The 25,345-nt window shown below is 44.7% G+C and overlaps 1 protein-coding gene across 1 annotated transcript; it reads right to left on the bottom strand.

Annotated features, from left to right (window-relative positions):
* Positions 1-5,126: 5,126 nt before the first annotated feature.
* Positions 5,127-19,199, bottom strand: efna1a (ephrin-A1a). The gene is given in 6 exon segments (XM_051955772.1): positions 5,127-6,718; positions 6,839-6,934; positions 7,060-7,125; positions 7,875-8,170; positions 18,590-18,675; positions 18,677-19,199. Coding segments are annotated over 6 exon segments (684 nt in total). The 5' UTR covers positions 18,692-19,199; the 3' UTR covers positions 5,127-6,593.
* Between the last annotated feature and the right edge of the window lie 6,146 nt (positions 19,200-25,345).

The following is a 25,345-nucleotide window of genomic DNA, read 5'->3' as shown; positions in this document are numbered from 1 at the left end:
AGAAATGCAATGAACCTGGCTGCTTGTGGAGGCTCAAGAACATTTCTGTTTAGTTTGTCACCCATCTGTATGACATTATGGCGTCAGCAGGCTAACTAGAAAACATTACTGTCCTTAGTTTTGCAGTTGTTTGTTATAAAACCAAAGTGTCAGACAAACTGTGGCCAAAGGGTGGCGCAAGAAGTAAAATATGGAAGTAGGTTGGTGCCGATGCATCCAGTTTGTCCTGTTTCACTGAAAAAGGGCCAAATTTGACCTGCTAGTGGCATTGATGAACAGTCAAAGTCTTACCAAAGATACTAGGACAGATTGGATCCAGATGTGTTAGCTAACTATAGACCGATATCCAACCTACCATTTCTCTCTAAAATTCTGGAAAGAACAGTTGCAAATCAATTGTGTGAACACCTACAAAGGAATAATTTGTTTGAAATGTTTCAGTCAGGCTTCAGAGTGCATCATAGCACAGAAACAGCTCTAGTGAAAGTTACTAATGACCTTCTCATAGCATCAGATAATGGACTAGTCTCTATACTTGTTTTGTTAGATCTTAGTGCAGCGTTTGACACAATCGACCACAAAATTTTATTACAGCGTCTAGAATATTCAATTGGCATTAAAGGGACAGCACTGGATTGGTTTAAATCCTACTTATCAGATAGGTTCCAGTTTGTGCATGTCAACAATAACTCTTCTGAGCAGACTAAAGTTAATCACGGAGTTCCTCAGGGTTCTGTCTTAGGACCGATACTTTTCACATTATACATGCTTCCTTTAGGCAATATTATTAGGAAGCATTGTATTAACTTCCATTGTTATGCAGATGACACACAATTGTATTTATCTATGAAGCCAGATGAAACTGATCAGCTAGCTAGACTGCAAGATTGTCTTAAGGACATTAAAACCTGGATGACTTTTAACTTCCTACTGCTAAATTCAGACAAAACTGAAGTCATTGTATTTGGCCCCAAACATCTTAGAAACTCGCTTTCAAAGCAAATAGTTACTCTGGATGGCATCACATTGGCCTCCAGTACTACTGTGAGGAATCTTGGAGTTATTTTTGACCAGGACATGTCCTTTAACTCACACATAAAGCAAGTCTGTAGGACTTCCTTTTTTCACCTGCGTAATATTGTAAAAATCAGGAACATTCTGTCTCAGAGTGATGCAGAAAAATTAGTTCATGCTTTTGTTACTTCCAGGCTTGACTATTGCAATTCCTTATTATCGGGTTGTCCAAATAGCTCTCTCAAACATCTACAGTTGATCCAAAACGCTGCTGCGAGAGTACTGACAGGAGTTAGCAAAAGAGATCATATTTCCCCTATACTTGCTTCTCTTCACTGGCTTCCTGTTAAATCCAGAATAGAATTTAAAATCCTTCTTCTGACATATAAAGCTCTTAATAACCAATCTCCATCATATCTTAAAGATCTGATAGTACCTTATTATCCTAGTAGAACTCTTCGCTCTCAAACTGCAGGCTTACTTGTTGTTCCTAGAATTTCTAAAAGTAGAATGGGAGGCAGAGCCTTCAGTTATCAGCTCCTCTCCTGTGGAACCTGCTCCCAGTTTGGGTTCGGGAGGCAGACACCCTCTCTATTTTTAAGACCAGGCTTAAAGCGTTCCTTTTTGACAAATCTTATAGTTGGGGCTGACTGGGTGACCCACAGAGGTTCGGCTTGTGTCTTCATTGTACAGCTGACCCCCTCTTGGACGTCCCTTAGTTCTGCCCCTAGTCATGCTGCTATAGGCCTATAGGCTGCTGGGGGACTTTTCTTGACGCACTGAGCCCTTCTCTATCTACCTTTACATTTAATATGTATACCGTTATTGCAGTACATTCACTCTGTTTCCCCCTGTGCTATTTCTCCGAGTGTCCCTGGTCCCAGAGCTGGATGCTTCAGATCTGCGGTCGATGTTCCACCAGCTGGTCCAGTCTCCACCATGTCCACTGTGGGATGCTGCTACTGACCTTCCACCAGCCCTCTGCTTCCAATTCCCTTTTTCCACGAGTCAACTCTGCATCGCCTTCAATATACTGTTATGCTAACTTACATACTGTTTGAATTTTACTGCTAGCTATATAAGGAGTATGTTTAATGTCAGAGCCGTACATCATAAGAGTAAACTATGAGTCAGTTTTCAATGTTAGCTTATACTTTGTCTGTGTCACATATCCTGTCATGCATGTATTCAAATGTGTGTTGTGTTTTCCTTGCTTTCTCACCCCTCCCTCTTCTCCCATCCCTCCCCCTTGCCCTCTTCTGTTCTTCTCAACCCGCCCGGCCAGCAGGCAGATGGGTCCCCCCTATTTAGAGCCGGGTTCTGCTCGAGGTTTCTTCCCTGTTAAAAGGGTGTTTTTCCTTGCCACTGTCGCCTTTGGGCTTGCTCTGGGGGTCAGGCATATGGGTTCTGTAAAGCGTCTTGAGACGATTTGACTGTAATTGACGCTATATAAATAAAATTGAATTGAATTGAATTGAATTGAATTGGCACCGTTTTCCTTCCAGTCAGGGTGTTAAACGGCTGTACTATATAGGCTAGTCACAACTAGGTAAATCTATTGTAGACAGATGTTTTTTTTATCCAGATGGTGAGAAGATTCTCTAAAGATCAGTGTTTATTTATTTAAAAAAAGAAGAAAGTCATACCTGCACTAGATGCTGTATCAAGATATCGTCCAGCTTCTTTGATCACAGTCTCAACATGCAAAGCGTTTCATTCATTCTGCCCTCGCTGCTGCTTGTAAAGCTTCTGATCTATGAATTTAGAATCGTGCTGCTCTCTTAAGCCTGTAAAGACATTGTTCCTGCCTTCTGTGCTTCATTTTTGCGCTGGTTATCTCCTCGCTGGGCTTAAAATTTACTACGGCGTTAAAGGTTTCACACTTGCTGTGCACATTTATTTAAGCTGGTATGCCGAACGAGTGAGTAAATAAAAAGTATTGTTTCCTTTTGACGAGCTGCTGCTCAGTGGAGCCTCTTCCAGGGGTCGGGTGGTTAAGGGGCCTGTCCGACAGCCCTAATTTATGGCCGTGTCTTTGAAAACATTGGGGAGTTGTAAGGCTGTGGCACCAGTTCTTGGTGCTACAGCTGTTTTTACTGTCACGGCCGTAAAGCTCCCCTGGGAAGGCAGAGACAAGAGACGGAGAGATGAGAACAATGGTTTGTCGTACAGCTTGCAGACAAGCACAGTATCATGGTTGGAAAAGAAAAAAAAGAGGTGCGTGTATATGAGAAGTGAGTGTGGAAACTCACCATAAGGTTGGAATAAAGACAGCAGAGAGATCACAGCTGTGTATTTCATCTTCATGCCAAAAGGCAATGCTAAAGGTAATAATAAACATACTTTGCACCTAATTTTTTCCTTTATCTCCTCTTTGTAGCTCTTCCTGTCTCAGGCTACCTTGGCCTTCACTCCATTTGCCTCCTGTCACATTAGTATGTGAGCTATTATCTGAGATAGTGGCTGCTCTGGAGATCTTTCCGGCGTAATCAAAAGGAGAAATGGGCTGGGTTTCCTGAAAGCTTTTCTTCGCACAAAAATCCACGTAATTCTAAGGAAACAGTGATTTTTCATTCAGGATGATGCTTTGAAATTGAATTTTGGGTTCCTTTTTAGGGGATTGGTGAATATTTACCCCATTATCCTACTAATGGAGATGTGCTGAGAAAAATGCGCTCTACGTGAAATCCTGCATGCCCCAGATGAAAGACCAGGTGCAAAAGGAGTGTGGTAATCCATTTGCTCCTCACGCTGCTGAGAAATTATCTGCAGAAGGTGTAGTGTTTTACTCCACTTACTCTGGGAAAGGAGTTTAGACATTGTGAGGTGCCACTAAAGCTTTCTGTCAGGTTTGTTTCTGTGTTTTCCAATAATGCACCAAGTGTATACAACCACATTAGCAGCTGCACTTTGGAACAGAGCTGCTGTGAGAATGTTAACATCATGGGCTTTAGCAGACGTACAGATCAGCCACAACGTTAAAACCACTGACAGGTGAAGTGAATAGCATTAGTAACAATGGCTCTGTGGGTTATTAAACAACAACTGAAGTGGCAGCTCTTGGAGTTGATGTGTTGGAGCGACTTTAAGTTATTTTCAGACACCTGGGTCAGTGCATCTCCAAAACAGAGAGCTTATCTGAATATGCAGTGGTTAGTACCTGATAAAAGTGATCCATAGGACAGCTGGGTCAGTATATAATTGCGGGACTTTTTGTAACATAGGAGAATCCTTGAGTACTGACATTAATGTGGATGTTACTTCGACATCTACCACCCACTTAAACACTCTTGCAGGCCATCCATGCTCTTTTATGGCAACAGTATTCCCTGCTGGCAGAAGGATAACGCATCCTGCCACACTGCAAAAGAAACACAGCAGACTTCTTTGTCTTAACTATAACTCCAACTATCACTGATCTCAATCTGATTGGGATATTCTGGAAAAACAAAGTCCCATCTCCCACTTTCAAAGACTTAAAGCTCCTGCTGCCTGCTGCCACAGGACACCTTCAGAGGCTTTGTGGAGTTATGAGGCAGGTGGTTTTAATGTTTTAGATCATCCGTGCATAATCTGTACCACGTTCCACATCTTACCTCGGTAAAGTTGGCACGCTAGCATTATGTATTCACAGCTAAAGACAAAGCACAGCTGAGGCCGACAGAAAGCGATTAGTTTAGCAGATAGCACTGAACAAGCTAACATTCTAACCTGATGATGGCACTAGATGAAAAGTCACAATATCCCCACATGGGGTGTCCCGGATTTAATGGCAATCCATCCCATAGCTGTTGAGAAATTTCACTCTAAACCATTCTGGTGCTTGAGGAAAAAGACTCAGATGATCACGAAAGTCAATAGGCTCAGTCATCGGCTGGCAAACGTAAAAATCTGTACTCACTAAACACTATGGCAGTGGATTCAATAGTATTTACTCTGGGATTAAAGAGTTGGATGGAGCGATACGCTGCCATCCCCAGAGCCGTGCTGCTCTGCTCTGCCGCTGCTAAAAAGAATGACAAGAAAGCCGTTCTGGTTTTTGAAAAATATCGGGGTTTTTTTTTTTTATTTCACATGAAAATTTTTCACATTTATCATATTTATCAAACAGGTCTTTTATATAATCTCTCTATATATATTTATACATTTTATACACTTCTCTTACTTACACATGTACAAAATTAGGTAACAAGAATTCAGATTTTAAAAAAAGAAGAAAAAAAAGACTGACTTCAATGGTAGTCATACACTGTTGTGCTTTGTTGATCGAGCCAGCCTGTCGGGCGATGATGTGCTTGGCAACTTTGTTTCGATGCTGTGTCTTATCTATGATGAACTGGTGACTGTAGTGTGTTTTATCTAATAGCTGATTACTTCAATTTGTATTTTCAGGCTTGTTTTGTAACTAAGCTTAACGGAAAGCACCACAATGCACAGGGTTGAGTCCTGCACTGAGAAGGATTTGATACCAGCTCATTGTGTCAGACGGTCAAACCGATACAGGGGCAAGATCCAACAAACGGAGAAGTCCAGCCTCTCCGCGACACACACAACATCTCAGTGTTTGCTTTTGGCAGAAAAAAAAAAAAAACTGTCTCAACACTCTTTCAATTAAATGCTCCACAGCTCACGCACACTCCCCTATTGTCAGTTCAACACACGCATATTCCCTTTCACACAAGTACTACCTCCACCAGGAGAGCCAGGAGGAAAACTGCCCTCCCGGTTGCCAACAGTAAACATTTCATTTCGAGAGCACATGGTATGTAGGCTACAGTAAAACATCTTAGCTGCAAATGTTATAAATTATCTTCACAGAATGTACACGTAACAGAGTTCAATGTGGTGTGTTACAGAGTGTGTCGACGTGTCTGTACTGAGCAGTTTTAGTGCTACAGTGTATAAGCACATGGTCTGCAAAGGAATGGTAGTCATGAGAACAGCTCCCATGTCTGTCGATGCTACATTTAGAGAAAGTAATCACGTGGGACATCAATGCCACTCAATACCATTACGATAACAATACAACAAAGAGTACACGATACTCAAGGGTGGAATAGTGTACAAGTTGGAGAGATGACTCGTCTTTGGCTCAAAAGGTTCGAGATTACTTTTCCTTTCAATGCTGATTCGTTCTGTCTAAACGCAGAATTCAAAGTTGGTGTCGTCGCTCTTGATTGTTCTTCAGCCGCTTTAGGTTCAGCTTCTTCATATTTTCTCATAGGGATATCCTCCGCAGAGGTCTGTCTTTTTGGAGAGCCCCAAAAAAAAAGAACAAAATCAAGGAGAGCTTTGTCTTTCCATAAAAAAACTAAACAAAACAAAAAAATACTGTCATCTTTTTTTGAAAAACAAGACAAAGCACAAACACTTGTCTCAAACGCTCAAAGTTACCCAACACAAGTTGTGCAAGCGAGTCCATCTGTACTTTACAAGCTTCAAAAGTCTCTCCCCGTGGCCAGCACCGGGCATGGATTTTTTTTTTTTAAGTCAGTGGTTTGAAACCCCACGGACCGTCTTCATTGTAGTCCCTGAAAAAAAAAAGACCAGTCTGCCAACAGAAGTCCTTTCATGTACTCTCAGTGCAACAAGAGCAATAATGAAAACGGGACTAGCAATGAGAGGATTGAGAGGGATGTAGCCGTGACTGCAGAGTTCCTCCGTACACTCTTCTGGACGTCTGGCAGGATTACCACTGGATCATCTGCTTGAAGATGGGAAACAAAGAAGAACCATTAGCACCACGATTTTGCAATTTGGAATAATCTCTGGATCGCTTAAAGGTCGTGGATAATTAGAAAGGACGCAGGGTTGGTCAACATACCTGCAGGCAGTCTGTTGGACGGGTTGTGAACCCCTCCCCCAGCTCCGACTCCAGCCCCACCGGTGCCTCCTTTGGCCACTCTGGCCTCCTGAGAACCTGAAGGGAGGAGAAAAAAAAAAAAAAAGGCCATCAATCACTCTGCTGGTTTTGCAACAGCCTAACAGGACTATTACAGGTGACTGCGCTGCTCTCTTTTCATCCAGGAGGGCGGTTAAACTCACCGTCGGCCGCTACGACATCCACCCTGAGCCTGAGGCATTCCTGGCCATGGTGGTGCAAAGGTTTGGCTACAGGGAAGAAGAAACAACACAGGCGTTAACATCCCAACTAATGCACTTATCCTCCTCTGGCCCCTTAATCCACCTTCATGCATGCACACACAAACACACACACACACAAACACACAGGAATACTTGGCAGCAGAAAGACACAGGGACAAAGCATTAGGATGCCATCTGTGACCAAGTGTGTCTTGTCCTGCCGTTAATCTAATTACAACCATGGTCGGGGTGACAACATTGCTTGTGCTTTGTGGTCACATTCTAGGAGGGCTGGTGTTGCACAAACAGAGCCAACATTCCACTTTGTGTACATGTTAGGTTTCAAAGAGCGGGTCACTGAGCCCTGGCATATCATCTCTCGCACATAATCAGACGAGGAATTACTATTTTTTATCAGCCAATTATCGAATCATGAAGTTCTGTAAGACCTTCTTCTTTTTCAGCTGAGGAATTCGGTGACCTCCTGATCCCTGAGGTTAACAGTTGTGGTTCTGAGCGAAATATCTCAGTTTTATTGGATGGATTGCCCTGAAATTTGGTACACATCAGTCTTCAGATGAACTTGATGTTTCGTCTTAGCATCACCATCATTCATACTGAAAATCTGAATCTGTTTATGACCCAAAACCCAGAAACGCATGACATTCCCACAACTTAACGGTCATTTCAACGTATTAACATTTACTTTGATGCCTAGTTACCGTGGCTACAGACTCTAAGTATTAATAAAACACAAGTCTACCAGTGTCACTTACAGATATAATAGTAGCTTTCTCCTTGACGAAACTCCTTGCCCAGAGTGAACGGAGTAAAACGCTGGAACTTTTCGGAGAACTTCTCAGGAGCGTGGGGGGCAAACGGATGACCGCACTCCCAGCGCATCTGGTCGTACGACTGCGGCTTGCAGGAGTCGTAGTCCTCGCGCTCCACCATGTAGAGCACGTACCGCTCGGCGTCCAGCAGCGGCACCTCGCCCTGAGGGTAATGGGGGCACACGATGTCCAGGTAGTCATTGAGCTTCACCTCCACGGCGTAGTCGTCCCATAGAAACCTGCGAGGGGGAGACGAGGCAGGGGAAGGAAGGTCAGCAAGTGGCAGGAGACTGATAACCGCGCTTATAGCATTGGAGCAGTAATAAATATAAGCCTCAAAACCTGTGATTATATATCGATCGGCTGCACGTCGGTGTACAACGGGGAAATCAGAGGAAAGACTGAGAGGCCTGGGAATGAGAGATAGAGTGCCGGAGAACGGGAGAATGTTTATGTGAGAGGATGCATGTGCGTGCTGAAGTGGAATGAAGAGGAAAAGCACTATAAGGAGGAAAGTGATGTGCAGAGAACATGCGCATAAATATGGATGAACGTGAGGCCAACGTTGTGGCTGCTGTTTTCCTCCGTGCAGGGAGTTAGCACCGAGTGCACATTGATCCCCCGTCCCCCAGGAGCTGAATGATGTTTACAGAGAAACATTAGCAGTCAGTTAGCCCGTCAAGACAGGAGATGAGTATCGACATCTGCAGGGCTGAACACACCCACACACTGACAGAGCAGCAGAATGCATAATGACAAATCCGCCTTAACACAAGCACCTGAGTGTACAAGACAGATAAAGGCAAGGGTAAAAAATAAAGGTCGTATTTGTTTCAAACCATTCATTAGGGTTCGGATAGACAGACACACATATAACATGAGTTTGGTGACAGTCTGTAACTGTCTTCCACCACACTCCCTCTCATTACAAATACAGAGAGAGACAGTCAGACTGTCTGCCTCCCCTCCACCCCTCCCTGCATCCCTCCCTTCACTCCTCCACCCTCTTTACGATGGTCTTTAAGTAAACTAAACTTCCTCCCATTCCTCTTGGACCTGGCACCCGCGTAGATAGTAGCATTTCAGCCTGCCTCACACATGTACAATTTGCTTAATAGGGAAAGTTTAGAGTAGTTAAATAACACCTTGGTGTACTCTGAGGCACATTTAATTGGCCTTATCTCAACTGTCCATGATTCTTTCTCCCTCCAGGGTTCACTTTCAAAGATATTACCCGTTCATCTCCAGGGAATTGTCGCTAAAGGTATTTCAGCTTTGTCCCCCTTCCTCTTGACTGAGTGAGCGCTGCAGGGCCGGCTCACAGCTAATGCTCTCTTCTCGGCCAAAGCCATCTATCACCAGCCTGGAGCGGTAGCTGACCGCTAGTAGCACACATAAACTCACACACACTTCCCAGTAATTCCCATCTATCAACAACCTAAAGCTGTAGCTACCTACTATTTACACCCACCGAACCCACACGCACACACATCTCCTCCCCTGGTACTGAGCTCCCAAGCGATGCCTATCAGTTTACTACTGTTTCTGGATCAGCAGGGGGTTCCCTGAGAATGGATGAAATTTGACAGACTTAAATATTTTCACAACACACATGGCGAATGTGTGCGAAATCTAAGGTTCTGTTGCTTTTGCAATGAATCCGTGCACGTCTCGTCAGGCTTTCAACGACCGCAATTTAAATCAGATCTACAGATCTGGAGGAGTTATGAGTTCTCAGGAGCCTGCAGGGTGTTCAACTGACACCTTTAGCCCTAACCACCACTGAAGGCATTTCTTTTCTTCCTGAAGTGGATTTTTTCTTTGTGAATTCAGGGCTTTCTCATAAAAGCCCCATTAAAATGTAGCATTTGGGAAGTTTGTGTTTGTGTGACAAGGTCCATATGTGTGACTGATGATCAAAGTGCACCGGACTCGTTAGCTGGTGTTGTGGTTGTTGTTGCCAGGGGTCTCCTTGGTACCCCCACTGGTAAAAGGACAGACGCCGTGGCTCCAAACGCCGGGGCCCTGACTCCTGCTCCCCCTTCCCCCAACCCTTTAACTCCCCTCCGCCTGACTGCATTCCCTCAATGCTGATGACCAGATAAACCAGCAACGCCATCACAGGCCCATTAGAAAACAAGCATCCTTTTAGTCCCACTGATGAAACTCCCAGCTAACTGTGCTGATAATAGTGTGCTAACGCCAACTTTTTTTGGGTGTGGGAGAGAGCAATAATTATCATTTTGCCGTGGTCCAGACAGCTTAGAGCTTATCTGCAGTTTGCCTGCCACGCTCTGTTTACCAGATTGGCGCTAAAGTGTTTTTTCCCCCTGCCACTTTCAATTCCAGTCGAATCGATAACACTATTGAACAAACACCGTTGTCTGCTTTTGCCTGACAGAGTTATCCCCCGGCAAACACCGAAAACACACACAAACAAACTCCCTGCACCCGATCCCTCACTCCTCTTCACCCCTCCCACAGCCCTGATTACAAACTGCTTGTGGTATGGTCCCAATGTGTTCATCAAAGGGGGTCGAAGGGGGGTGCAATTAAAACACAAAAAAGGGTATTAAAGTTGCCCTGGAGGGGGGTAATTATGCCCTACTGCTCCCCACTTCCCAGCCCCTTTAGGGCTGAGAGTCTGGGAGGAGATACGGGGGACGTGAATAGGCGTGGGCCAAAAAAAGGGGGGTCAAAGGGCTGGAGTTGGGAATGGCTTTTGAAGTTTCTCTCAGCGAGTGTTTCTATGCTACAGTTGCTTTATCAATGCCAGCGTTTCATACAGCGCCTCTATTCACAGCCCACTGATGGAGGAGCTCACTTAGCAGAGAGAACAGTTGCTGAATACACACCGAGGGGAGCTGCCATTATTAATGGCAAATAGTTTTAATTATCCTGCTGCCTTTTGTTCCCGTCTAACGCCTCGGCATTGAAAACGCTCCACATCAGCGGCTTAATTAACCGATCGGAGGAACGCACTTCAAAGGCAGCGTTGGCCTCCGTGTGAAAAAGTTTAGCTAACAAAGTCAAATCACGACACCTTCACTTTAGCAGACAAACACATCCTCTTTCACTCCGTCGTCCCCAGTGTGTGTCCCTCGTTATTTCCCTCTTCCAGACGGCTTCCGATAGTCTGTCTTGATTTATATTCATTGTTTATCCGGGAATGCTTCCCTCTATTGACAGTGACGCTTGAAGCTTAAGTAAACGTCACAGCATGCAGGAGCGGTTGTATTCTCCACTTAACAATGATTTGTGAAGCTATGGCAGATATGCAGGGAGGACTGCGTGTGCATGTGTGTCTGCCTCAGCCTGACACGTCCAGCTGAGTGTTTATGTAGGTGTGTTGCCTCTCTAGAGCTCTGAGGAATCCGGGAGTGCGTTTCAGTTGTGATGGGGCGGATAATGAATGCCGAGTAATGAACGGCGATGATAGCGGCAGCGAGGGAATGTCAAGTGGTCAAATTTGCAAACACACAATCTGGTGAAAAGTGGACCACAGGCCATTCCCGGACGCTCTTCCTCCTCTCCTCAAAAAGGAATTCCTGATTTATTAGAGCCTCTTCGGGGGCAGGAGTCTAATCTCTCTTCTTTAATCTCTTTGGCCTGAGTTTTGCTTTCTTCTCCACCTCAATCCCCTCTTTTCATCCATCCATCAGCCTCTCATCTCTGCACACTATCGCCCTGTGGAATGCTGGACCTCCGGATCAAAGGTCGGACGATTGCCAAGTCAGCATCGCAGTGTTTTATACACAGACAGTCAGCGAGAAGGAATCTTGTGTATTTGAAACTCTGATGGTACGACTGGAGCTGCTCTCTGTACAAATGGATTCAAATCAAATGTAATGCCCATAAATGTTACTGTAGGACAAACACCTCCCCTGAGAGGTCCGTGTAGTCGCCCCAAACACATAAACAAGCCTATTTTCCTCCTTGGTTGTACACGTGCTGCTAATGTGACCCAAAAGTTGACTGGCCGACGTCACGGATGAGTGAACCGGAATGTGGGGACCACCTAATCGGCCCGTCCAAGCCCTGGATTATTGGGTGGAGCAGAGGCTGAGCTGGGGTCCATTCATCAGCATCAGACCCTGCTTAATACAGGGGCTTAGAGTGGACAGCGAGGCCCAGAGCAGGGGCTGAGGGCTGGGGACAGAGCGAGGGGTGAGACAAGCAGGGTGGAGCTTTTTTTTCCCCACCTCTATTGTTCTCACTTTGAGAAGGGGTATTACACTGGAGTTTTGGAGTTCAAAAGAGACACATTGTGCATGTGTGTGTGGGGGTGTGTGTCTGTGGAAGTGTGTCGGTGGTTGCAAAACGGGAAGTGAGAGGTGTTAACAGAATAGTGAAAGAAAACTGGACACAAGGGAGCAGTTTCTTTTCAAGACAAATCTGTGAAAACCACAAGGAGTAGGTGGCACATCAGAGGAGAGGTGAAGCCTCTCGGAGCTCCATCGCCGGCTTTAGTTTTAAGCAGGACTGTTTAATGTTATTGCCCAAAATTCCTCCCGCTTCAGCCGTCCGTCGACTCATCCGTCAACGTCGGCCGTCCCCTCCCACTCCCTGTCCGTCTTTCATCGCTCAATAAGCAAACCAGATCCTCGTGTCAACTCTCTCCCTCCCCTCCTCCAGCGCCTGACTTGCTGAACCAATCGCAACCTGTCCTGGTGGTATTCCAAGTATGCGACTCTCTGACCCACCGTTTGCAGAGCCAAGCACAATGCGATGCTGGCACGCCGGGGTCGTCATAGAAACAAATATGCTCCAACTCTTTGGGCTCCTCCCTCTAAACATAATATTCCAGCCTTCACTCTTTGCCCTCTGTGACTTTTTGCCATCCATCTCAATCAGCTTTCTCCCCCCTCTAAGTCTGTCATTCAACCTTTGTCTGAGGCGTATCATTGGTCATTCTGCCAGCGTTCTTGGCTGAACCGGCGCAGCTCCTACTGCCGACCAGCAAAGTGACAAAGCTTCCAGTCCAGCAGAGAAATAATTGGCTGCCTCCACTGCCCTAAGGAGGCTTAGATGAATACATATGCTCTTTCCAACTGTCTCACGCTGTCCCTGGATCCATTTGTACCTTATAAGGGGGCTGGAGCAGAAAGGTCACCGCTGACATCACATTTCTCAGGAGGCAAATATCTGTACATGAAAATCGATTATGCTGGATTTGTGAGTTGTTGGTTTTTTTTTTGCTAACACAATCTGAGCTTCTAGCTTACCCCTCGTGTCATCCTGCAGGTCAAAACTGACCAATTTTAAAGTTTGAAAATGTGGGAAAAATATATATTTTCACAGTGAAACTTTTGATGTCCACATTTTTAACATTTTTGGGAAATCTTTGAACATTTTTGGTGGAAAAAAGAAATGTTAAAAATGTTTCTTAAGAACATTCACACACAAAAATCAACCAAAAAAATTGTTAGATTTTTTTGTGAATATTCTTAAGAAAATATTCTAAGTTTGACTGATATATATATATCGAATCACTTTAGATATTTTTACTCATTTTTTAGAGATATTTACAAGAATTTTCTTGCCAAATAAGGGGATTTTTTAAAATAAAACTTTTAACGGAAATTTTTAAGAAATTATTAGAATTTTCTTCCTAAAGGTTTTGCAAATTTTCAGAAATTTGGGGGAATTTTTGCTGAACTTTCAGATCTTTTTTGCAGACAAAGAAACAATTTTTTTTAGTGTCTGTAAATGAGGACAACAGGAGGGTTAATGAATTCCTCTGGGAACTTGTAATATGTGAGTACAGGGCAGAGTTGTAACAAAGAGTTTTTTCTTTAATTAATTAGCTTACAGATGTCCAGTGGTAATATCGGGAGCAAAACAACTGACCTCTAGGGCAGCGGTGTTTGCTGTGTTTACACACTAAATCTTGATTCCCAACAAACAGCACAAAAGGCAGGGGAAAAACAATAGTTACACAATCATGCGTATTTACACAACAAAACAAGCACAATGGTTCACTTCACTGATAGCATCTGACTCTTGCTGGCTAATTCTTTCTCATTCAAACACAGATACACTGTCGGTGTCACCAAGAATCGACAAACAAGTCTGCAAGGACACACACATACACACTCTAGCTGAAAGTTGTAGCGTAATCACAGATCTGTAGTGGACCTTTTCTTCCGCTATGATTTGTGAACCCTTGTAGGAGCAGAGCAGCACAGTGGGAGGGAGCAGGGGAAGTCTGGTGTGTAGATAAGGAAGAGGCTCGAGGACGGGCAGCGGGGCAACTGGAGGGGTTGATGGGGGTGACACTGATCAGAGGAGAATCCCAAATAGAGACATGAAGAGATTTGACAGCAGGGCGGGCATTGTAAGCGGATCCCAAATCATTCTCAAGGCTCTGGAGTCCAGCACACCCCTTATAAAACAATCACTACTAATCTCCTCATTCTCGCCCTTTAAACGTCTTCTCCTACGAGCCATGGGAAGTTCAATCAGCTCCTGCGTCCAGACTTTTTACGGTCTTGCGTGTGTTAGTGTGTGAGAAATGTATTGTTTATTGTGTGGACAGGATACGCAGTTTTCCCGGGAAAAGACCCAACCAGGAAGCGCAGCACTTCACAGGAGACACACAGCAGACAGCGTGCAGACTTTGGTAATGCCGACAACCACACCTGCGGGAAGTTAAAACCTTTGACCTGATTCACTATCTACCAGTCAATAAACAAGACATTCTGCGTTTGGCACCGTGAAAAGACGCAGGAATATTGAACAGCAAGAAAATCAGCATCTGGAGGTGAAAGAATATACAAAAAAAAAAGAAAAAAAAAACTTGTCAATATTATCAGAGAGGTTAAGATTACAGATAAAGACGGGAGACGCCAACACATTTCAGTCATCATTGAGCCTATAAGAGGCGATTACCATCCGTTTGACAATCTCTCAGAGTATTTTCCTCCCAGATTGAATTCACCAGACAGATTACAAGACCAGATTAAGAGTGGTGGAGGGGCGAGGGACAGACGATTCTAGAGAAAGATGGAGATCGACTACAGAGAATACGGACCAAAGACGGGGGAGGGCACGCGGTGGGTTTAGGGCCAAGGCTGGATTAGGAAGTCAAGTGGGAAACCTGGATGTTTTTCCGAGAAAAGTAGCTTTGGGTCAGATTACTTGAAAACTGCAGAAATCCCTTATCTATTGCAACCACCTAATCACAAGCCGATGATGTCCGATCTTATCTTTCATCTCTCAAACACGCATGCAAGCACGTACACGGAAGACGTTTAACCTAGTCCTTTTTTTTTTTTTTTAAGGACTTCAGTTCTCAGCTGCCTGCACTGCTTCTGCAAGACACTCAAGAGTGGATACGCACACATGAGCAAGTGAAAAGACCAGGAAGGGTCTAAAAAAGAGAAAAAAAAACCTGTTTTGCTGGGAAGACTCATAAGGAGGTAGAACAAGGAAGCTTTAAAAGGAGAAAGAGCGAAGGGGGAGAAAGCGTGAAGGAAAGGGCAAAGTGCCTTGTGACGGATCGCCATGGGTGCCAAGAACGATAAAAAAATTCCACACCTCTTAGCATGCTTCCCTCCTTTCCCCCTACTCTGAGAACCAGAGTTGGAGGTGAGGAAATAATAGACTGAAAGGGACAGCTTGTAAAGTTGAGATAAAAAGCTGGTGAAGGAGCGAAAGGGGACCGAAAAGACAGGAGAGAAGGGGGGGCTTCCAGAATGAGAGTTTCCCAGAGGCAGAGCCACGGCTGTGTGAAGAGGGGCTGGCCTGAGTGGCAGCAAGTATTCAGGGACCACCGGCGTGACAGAATGACTGACAGATTGATAGAGGCCGTGCCACTTCATCACATAGTGAACTCTAACCCTCGATCAGTCACACCAGTTACTATTCTCTTTCTGTGGCCCACCGTGAAGACCATTCCCCTAATTTGTATGGGGAGCATCACAAAACAGCCACATTGACTGGATAAAAGCAAGAAAATCCCTCATGTGGGTGAAACATACCTTAAATAACTCCAGCTGAATGAATTAAAGCAGCGAGCCAGCAGCGATACGCTAAAACAAGCAGGAAATTAGATTCAGAATCCAAACAGATCGAGCTCAGATAACGTGTTTCGATATGAGAAACGGATCACGCAGATGTGCACGGGCGAGCCACGAAACAGTTAACAGGCTCCCAGAAGTGGAGACCACAGGACCAAGCTGAAAAAAGGGAACCTGGCCAAGAAGAGGGGGAGGGAGGTGCTGGAGAGAGGGGGAGACAGGTACAAAGCAGAGGAGGAAGGAGGGTTAGGAGGGTGGAGGTGGTCTACTCATGCTCTGTCAGCAGCAGGGGGAAAAAAGGGGTAAAAGAAAAAAGCAGTGAAAGAGCAGGATTATTTCCTCACGCTGGAGTCGAGGGCTCCAGGGACGACGTTAACATCAGTCACAACTGCATGTCACATGTGTGTGGAGTTAATGTGTACGAGAGTGTGTGAGTCACTTCAATGTGGCGATGCACTGTGAGTGTGAGTAAGCTCATGCACAGACACTCCCTAAACAAAAAAAAAGAGAAACACATTGGCATGGCGGGAGTCAAAACTGGTGAGCCTCTTTCCGGAATCCAACCTTTGCTGGTGATTAAGCTGCTGCTGATCAGGAACAAAGAGTGGAAATATTCCAACAAGTGAAAGCGCTGAAATGGATTTCACTCGTGCTGGAAGAGAGTTAAAGTAAAAGGGCAGAGCTTGGAAGTCAGCAGGCCCCAAGGGCAAACACACACGCTTCAGTCAAAAACTGTGCATGTTTTATGTGGTGTGTGTGTGTGTGTGTGGTGTGTGTGTGTGTGTGTGTGTGTGTGTGTGTGTGCTGCTAAAATTCCTTGACAAACACGCCTGCTCCACATTCACCGAAATAACCAATCTGAGATCAATTTGATTAATGACGGCCTCCTCGCCAATGGGCTGGAATAATAAACCAACAAAAGGGAGGGGAAAAAACAACATCTCATGAGAGGAAAGATGGACGTTAACAGACTGTATAAGTGACGGGTCAGAGGGGAGAGCAGATTGAGGCGACTGATGAAAAGCACCAGATGAAACATCTCAGAGACTTTTTCTGTGAATATGGGATTAAGAGTAGCCGAAGGGAGAGATTTAGCGCCGTCATCTAGGGGGCAGAGAAAGAAAAACAGCAAGTGCAATAGAACGGATTACCAGTATATACACAGAAATGATGATTGTCGCTCCACAGCGGGGACACAACAAAAACGCTTTCTCCATCTGGGGCCTCGACTCCACTTTTGGGCTTTGTCACTGTAATTATGGACTTTCTGAGAACAGTGAATGCTGTAGTTTTAACCACAGGGGAGATAAAGACGGAGAAAGTGGTTTGATGCAAGCTTGTGGGGGCAACATTTGGATCTGAGTGTTTGCACAGCAGAAAGAGAGTGTGATCCCCGCACTGATTGATTTACATGGCGTCTGTTGCTGTGATTGAGTGACTGTCTGCCGGCAGTCTGTGCTTGTGCTTGCCTGTGCATGTGAGCCGGTGTGGGTGCGTTTGAGCCGAGGTGCATGAAGAAAGTTTGAACCCAACCCTCATCAACCATCTCCCTAATTGACCCCCACTCATTCCGAGCGGGCCCTACAACCCCGACAATTCAGGCTCCGGTTTCTCCTCCCTGAGAAATCTGCCTCTCTCCCACAGTGTGACCTACTGGGCAGGCCTCAAGTTACCTCCTCTGTCTCTGTCAAACACCATTATTGCTCGTCTTACACCCTGAAATATGAACTACGTCTCCCTGACAGCCACGTACAAAAAGGGAAAAAAACTTGAGCGATATCTCTTGATTTAGGAGATGCAGCAACCTCCCACTGCACTCAAAGGTTAGGGCTCTCTGTCAGATGGGGAGGATATTGCAACAGATATTTCAACACGTTCTGCTGTGAGTCAAGCCTGTAAAATCAACACAGAGAATAGAACCCTTACCGAGGAAAAATCTGAGCTCCCCCCTATAGGATTTCACCTCATGAATGAAGACATTTCTATAAATTAACTCCCAATGCGGCACATAGAGACCAAAAAAAGATGCATTTTTTAGTAGTTTGCATGGATCAAGTCTCCAACAGGAAAATGTTACCTTGGATACCTGCTGTTCTCCATGCATAACCCCCCCCCCCCCCCCCCCCCACACACACACACACACATTTAAAGCAGCTTTCTGTGCCTAAAAAAAGTATAAAATTGCATCACTGTCACAAATCACAAAGGTAAATAAACAGATGACATAACCCTGATGCAACTAATCCTGCAGCAGAGGCGCACACATTGCGCAAATGGATTAAATCTGAACAGGTTAGACAAAGAATTACAGGTAAAGGGCACGATAACAACAGCTCAGAAAGGGAGGAAGAAGGGGGGAGGAAGGGAGGGAGAGAGAGTCTCAACAGTCTTGCATTATCATGACAACAAGCAGCCAGTTGCTTCCATCACAAATTCATCACAACAAGCTCCCTGAATACCATGAGCAGCAAGAACTACATGCATCTGGACACAAACCAGAACGATCTTATCTGCACTGAGAAATGAGTTAAAAGTTCAATTATCTTTAATGCCCAAAGCAAAAAGGGGTTGTGCATGAATTTAGAAATAAACGGGGAGTGTTTGAGGATGAGATGAAGTGGAAATCGGAACAGATACTTACTTGGGTTGGTGCTGTTCCAGTAGACGCTGTGTCGCTCCGCTGCAGCAAACCAAGCGCAAACGCTCACAACGAAGCCCAACAATCCAAACCAAATCCATGGTGGAGAGGAGTGGAGGCGTGCAGAGAGGAGACACAACTCAGGTAGGGTGTGCAAAAAATTAAAAAGAACACAAAACGTGAAAAAAAGTTGACGCAAAAGAGCTCCCGGAGGCTGTGCGCGCAAAGGAACACTTTTACGCACGAAGCGGATCTGAGAGAAACAAACTGCGAATAAAAAACAAACAAAACAGAAAACTGTGCAGAGATCAAGTTAACTCGACAAGTCCGTAGTGAATGAAAGCTCGAGCTTCGTGGATGCTGGTTTTGTGAAACGCCCACAGTCATAAGCCACGCCTCTTTCAGCAGAGCTGGCCAATCAGAGGGCTGTCCGAGAGAAGCGAGCTCCTGCAGGTTGCTCTAGATGTACTGAGGGTTGATGTGCTGTACGAATTATTACCTCTCCGGCGTGTACAGGGTCTCTGAAGAGCTCACAACATTTACTGTCATTTCTGTAAGAATTCTGCTGCATCACACCCTGGATCCCTTAAGGTGGGTGTGTTTAATAACACTATCACGTGTTTTTAGTGTAATTAAACGTCACATCTGTCAGATTTCATGATTATTTGACATTCTAGCCTTTAAACATTCCCTATTTACATATAATAGCTCTATATAGGGTCGTTCTTGGGAATAGTTGAAGCTAAAAGCAATGCCTTTAATTCAGTTGCTCATATAAAAAAGAATAAATGCTACCTTAAATAGCACAAATAGCATTTCCAGTTGACATGAACGATATCAGTTACGCTATTTAGACTTCAGAGTGGACAAAAACATGAATAACACCACAAAATATGGTCTAAAATACTATCATAGAGTTAAACTGACATCTTTCTGACACAATCTCTACACTACAGGTGTTGGAACAGTACAATGCACTGCTCTCTGTAGCTCTTCCAGCTGTTTCCTCTGACTGGCGTCAGATTGTAAAGTTGTTTCTCTAGAGCTCTTATCTGTCACTTAAAGTGCACTGCCCATGTTGGAGTACTGGTTGGGCAACATGTGGGGTGTTTGCACAGTGTTTTCTTCAACTGAAGCTCTTTTTTTAATCATACATGCTTTTTAACAGACTGATTAGCGTCCCCCAGAGAGGGTAATTTGTAATATTAAGGACAATCTAAAGGCTCTGATGAATTTTCAAGCCTTTGGAGAGTCTGTGTGAAAACCAGCGAGACCTAGATAGTCAGATAGAAAGACTGCAGCTCCAACTGGAAGCGTGTAACCGCCTTGCTGTCAGATACATTGCAAATCCTGATTCTCATTTTCTGTTCCATTGACATGGATAATCTGGACCGCGAGCTGCTTGTTCAGCGTAGTGAGCCATGTTGCCAGAGGGGCTTTTCTAGCCTGCTTCTGCTTGACATAGCACTATTTGCTATGCCTGCTTAGCAGCATAACAACTTTCAAAGGTATCACAGTAAACAACAGAAAACTAAAAGGGAAGAAAAAAAAAAGCAAGGCAGCTGTTCAGGGTAGTGAATCTAATCAGGTAATTGAGTTTGGAGGATTGAGTCAGTTTCAGGAGATCTGAGGATGAGATCAGATAAACCAAGTAAAGGGTTTAATCCATAATAAGACAGCAGTGAAGGGAACAGTCAGGACACTCTTCTGATGTAATTAGACGTAGCAGTTAATGTGAAAAGTGTCCCATTTTACAGAAAAGAAGAGTGAAATAAATCAGTGCTTTCTTGCAGGATACTAAACTCAACGGAGCCCTGAGGTGAACCTTTCAAGATTTTTATGTTTGCTTTTAAATAAGTCTCATGCAGGCAGGTTTGGCCATGAGAAAATATGAAATTTTATAAGGCTACAGTTGACAGCTTCACAAGATAATTAAAGTGTCAGGTGGAAAGTCGACTGCGATTCTGACAGTTTAATTGTCACGGTGCAGTTAAATCCCTCTCACCTGGTGCTCCGAGCAGACTGAAGAAACCAATATCTGCATCTCCAGCCTGATTCTCTGCTCTGATGTCCTTATCTGCGAATAGCCACCTCTACGAGACACCCACACTACCATTTCGTTAAGCGGTTTATATAAACTCTTTTCACTATTTACTTTCTGCAGCAAAAGTTCCAGACACAAGGAGTCCTTTTGTCTACATTACAGACAATGCAGGCTGTGTTCAGTGCTTGTGAGTATTCATAGAGCCTGCAATCTGCATTTTTTAAATTCTATCCAAACTGACAAACCATTTTCAGATCTAACAGTGCAAATACAGAAAGGCATATATACATGGTAATTGTGTGCTATTTGGTGTCAAGCAGGTCATCCACAATAATGTGCTTGGTATTCATGAAGAGCGCTCATCCCGGTGGATCAATTTTTGAGACTCCAATTGTTTTTTCTGCCTCGGTGGGAAGATAAGAGGGTGAGAGGGACCGCCGACATAATTGTCATTTGCATTGCAATCAAAATTTGTTGTGGAAAAGCTTTCACCAACGCCGACATTTGTGTCAAAACTCTATCAGGAGCCAAATGAAAAGACCTTTAATTTCATACCAACCTGAATTTCTGAATGAGTAAATAAAAAGATGAAGTAGTACAAAGCTGCAGCTCGGGTCCAGATAGATGTTATTTTTTCTTTATAACGGACAGACAGACACGCATGCATCGGACCTCTGCAGGGTTACACATCCACGCAGGCACACACACACATAAACACAACCCTGTTGACCTCAAATCCTGACGGAATTTGCACCGAGCCTGTTCTGCGGCATGAAAATAAGATATAGGAAAATGATAGGGAGAGCTGCTTCATGTAGGCATGGGAACTTCACTGTCCATAATTTGTTTTTTTTTCTGAGCGTTTCGACCAAAGTAATTACATGACGTCATAGAAGTGCACTTTCCATGATCCTGAAAAGACAAATCAAAACAAAGAGGAGTTCGTTTCTGTGAAATCTACGAGTAATCATCACCACATCTGCCTTTAAAGATGATCTACGGTGCATGTTCTTGATGCCTGCTGCTGGGTTTTACTTCTGTTTGATGTGTTCTAAAACCATCTGCTGCTGCACCTCAACCTAAGACGCCTTCAGCTGGAGACTGTTGCCTCTTTCTTCCTTCACGCTCTCCAGTGTAACCATTAAACCAGAAGTGTTTGGTCCCCTTTGCTGTGAATACAAATGAGAGGTTTAATGACAGACTGTCATCGCGTTCACATCCCCAAACAACACCCCTCCGTCTATTTACATAAGTGGACTAGTGTTGGTGTGAACCAGGGAGCAGCCCGGCGGTGCTCGGTCCACTGTGTGCTTCACTACGTTGAGCTCTTTGGTTTCTTTCCTCCATTGTTAGTCGATGCAGCTCCTCTGCAGGAGTTGTTCCTGAACCTATGAGCTCTTTCTTTTGCAAACAATGGAAGTGAAGTGTTTCCTGTAATTAGCGATGTGCAGGTCTGCCTCCTCTTATCTGCAAAGATAGTTATAACCATCCTTCCCTTAGTAGTTTGCATGTGAAGAAGGTCTCTCGTGATCTTGTTTTTCTTTTCTTTGCTTTTTTTCTGGCACAAGTGATTTTCCTTCAACTTTCCTGAGGCAATCGAAGGCAAAGTTAATGACTAGGTGCAGCAATTTTAAAAGCAAAGCAGAGGCAATCAGTGAGTAACCCTAGCGTTGCAGCGGAGAGATGAATTGGTATGTGCCGGCTCTTAATTAGCTGTAGTTAATTATCAGAGGTAAACAAAGAGGTGGTCGATTAGCTATCCGATGATCAGTGTGTCCGCCGAGAGACCGGAGCTCACTGTTAAGACAGCATGCCGGTGAGTGGCCTCGCTGGTAGCCGGGCGGCCGCTGTGCTTAGACATTCAGGAAAACGCACACACACAGACGCACCCACGCACACAGACACACAAATATGTACGCCTGCAGAGCCACCGTACAAGCCAAACTGAGAGACAAAGAGCAGCTGAGAAGGAGGCGGAGGAGGAGGATTGAGGAGAAATGCAAACACAATGTTAGATAACAAGAGTGTAAGAAGCAAGAATGAAAGTAAAAAGTGAGGAGGCGTGTGAGATGAGAGTGAAGAGCTTAAAAAAGATGTACTCAAGAAGGACAATATGCAAAAGGAGCGGATGCAGGAGGAAGTAAAGCAAAAAAAAAAAGGGATGGAGGGAGGGGACATACCACGAGGCAGCACCGATAAATGATGCAGGGAGACCTTTGGGCCAGTAATTAGCCAACATGTTACTTTTACTGACCTGTAATTATGCCTGCCTCCCCTGGGCAAATTGAAATTTTAGAGCGCAATGCATCATTTCCCTAAGACTGTCAAAATCTAGTAAGTGCTGTCTGAAATATTGCAGGTGAGTCACAGACAAACAAAATGAACAATGTGGTGCTCTCTCTGGGGGGGATGCGGAGCAATTTTTTTGGGGGGGAAGGGGGCAGAAATGAGTCCACTTCATTTCAAATCAGGCAGAGCAGAAAGAAAACATGAATTATCCTGCGTGTGGAGACGGGGAGTTTAATAACGAGGAGGCGAAAAAGAGATTTTAATGTGTACACGCAAATATATCTGAGGCGAAAGTGAGCGCAGAGGAGAAGCGGAGGGAGGGACGGATGCCAAATGAATAAGAGAGCTGGCGAGAGGGTGAGAAAGATAGAAATAGGCAGGATACAAATAAGAAGGACAGAGAGGAGATGTAATAAGATGCTCGGATGAGGCGTAACATGCAGATGCAGGGGAGATGGGGAGGCAGGGTGCAAGAGTGGAATGATGGAGCAAAAATAATAAATAGGAAGTAAGGAGGAGTATGATTTAGAAAAGCAGAAATACATCAGCGGTGTGTTTTCTGAGAGAGAAGAGGATAATACCTGCGAGATCAGAGTAAGATGCATGAAAGCGGTCACTTACAAGTAAGATTTTGAAGGCGACGGTGAGAAAAACACAGACGGAGAGGCTTTGAGAGACGCGAACAAGAGTTTCAATCTACGAAACAAAAGCCAAAAATACTGAAATTTAGAGCCAAGTGGTGTGAGAAAGGCCTGCATCGAAGAGGGGCAGGTGGAAGAGAGAGAGAGAGGGAGAGAGAGTGAGAAAAACAAAAAAAGCTGAATAGTGGAATGCAGAAGTACTTCTTGGAGAGATACAGACAGATGCAGGGAGAAAAAGAGGGAGAGATTGACACTCAAATGTAAATAGGGGAGAGGAGGATGAAAAAGCTGCACACTGGTGGATTCCTCAAAAGCCCCTTCAATATGTATGAGGGCAGTTTCCATAGACTCCGGCAGCCACAAACAAGCGACAGAACAGAAAGGAGAGGAGAGCAGCGACGCAGGTTGGTGTTGAAAAGAGAAAGAAAGAGGCTCTTCTCCTGTCAGCAGACTTTACAGTGTGTCCAGGGGAGTCGGGGAGAGACCACCCAGAGGCTCTGTTTACCGGCGACACAACAACACAACAGCCTGGGAGTGTAGAGTGAATGCAACGCGCAGCAAATTACAACCAAAGCACAATTACATCAGACTGAAACCCACATCACACATGAGAACTCCCATAGAAGAGGATTTCTTAAACAATAAGCCGTCACATGGGCCAGCTGAGCACCCCGGCATCTCCAGAAGCTGAACAGTAATGACAAGGCTTGCAGAGCCGCCATGTATTTATTTATTTTTGTGGTTGGAAGAAGCTCTAGGCTGGCTGCACCTGATCCCAGAGAACAGTCACCAGAGCTAAGCGGGAACAGCATGTCCTCACGCTGTCAAACCCGAAGAACGCCATTCATGTTGGCTCATTAGGCCCTGAAACATGTTGAAGTGAAAGTGACACGCTCTGCCTTCCCCTGAAGAGCAGCGATCTGTCCACAGCGCCCAGACTCTTCTCCAGCACTGATCGGCCCCGGGGAGCCTGCAGGGACAGAGGGGAGACATCGGCAGTAAGCATGCCCCAGAATAGTGCCATCCTGTCTGTCACCCTGATCTCCACAGTAAGTGACACGGCTGCTAACAAGAGGTTATAAATTACGTGCACGTTCGCTCAACAGCTACAGTGCTGCTGCTGCCAACTCCTTACCAACAGATGGGAAGTACAGTCATGGAAAAAATGATGAGACCACCCTCATTTTCTTCAATTTCTTGTTCATTTTAATGCCTGGTACCACTAAAGGTATATTACATAAAGAATACAATGAAGATGATAAAAAAATGCAGCTGATTCCACCATACTTTATGTCCTATCTGACATGCTTCAGCTTCATTGTATTCCAGGGTATATAAGAGGACATTTCATGTCATCAGCAGCACATGTAAAGGTCTAGAATGGTTTCCTGCTGACATTCAAGCCGTAGCACAACTCACAAGTTGTCAGCTCTCACATAATGCCTAAAACTAAAGAATTATGTGAAGCCACAAAGGCAGCCATCTTGGTACTGCTGGAAATTGGTTTGAATGAGAGACAGGTAGCCAAAAAACTGAAGACCTCTAAGACAGCTGTTCATTACACCAAGAAAAAACAAGTCCACCACGGTTCTACCAAACTGCTAGCTGGTGAGGAAACGTCTTTCTACCACCAGATGACCGTCACTCATCCGTTCCTGTGTCACAAATCGTCCTCAGACCTCCAGGGACCTTAAAAATGAGTGAACGCTGTGGAGAAATGGGATTTGTTGGAAAGCGACTTGTTGAAGCTGGTCTGAAGTCACACAGGGCAGGAAGAAGCC

Source organism: Acanthochromis polyacanthus, chromosome 11 (genome assembly GCF_021347895.1).
Source record: "Acanthochromis polyacanthus isolate Apoly-LR-REF ecotype Palm Island chromosome 11, KAUST_Apoly_ChrSc, whole genome shotgun sequence".
Lineage (NCBI taxonomy): Eukaryota > Metazoa > Chordata > Actinopteri > Pomacentridae > Acanthochromis > Acanthochromis polyacanthus.
The sequence above is the reverse complement of the archived record's forward strand: the minus strand, read 5'-3'. Positions and strand labels throughout refer to the sequence as shown.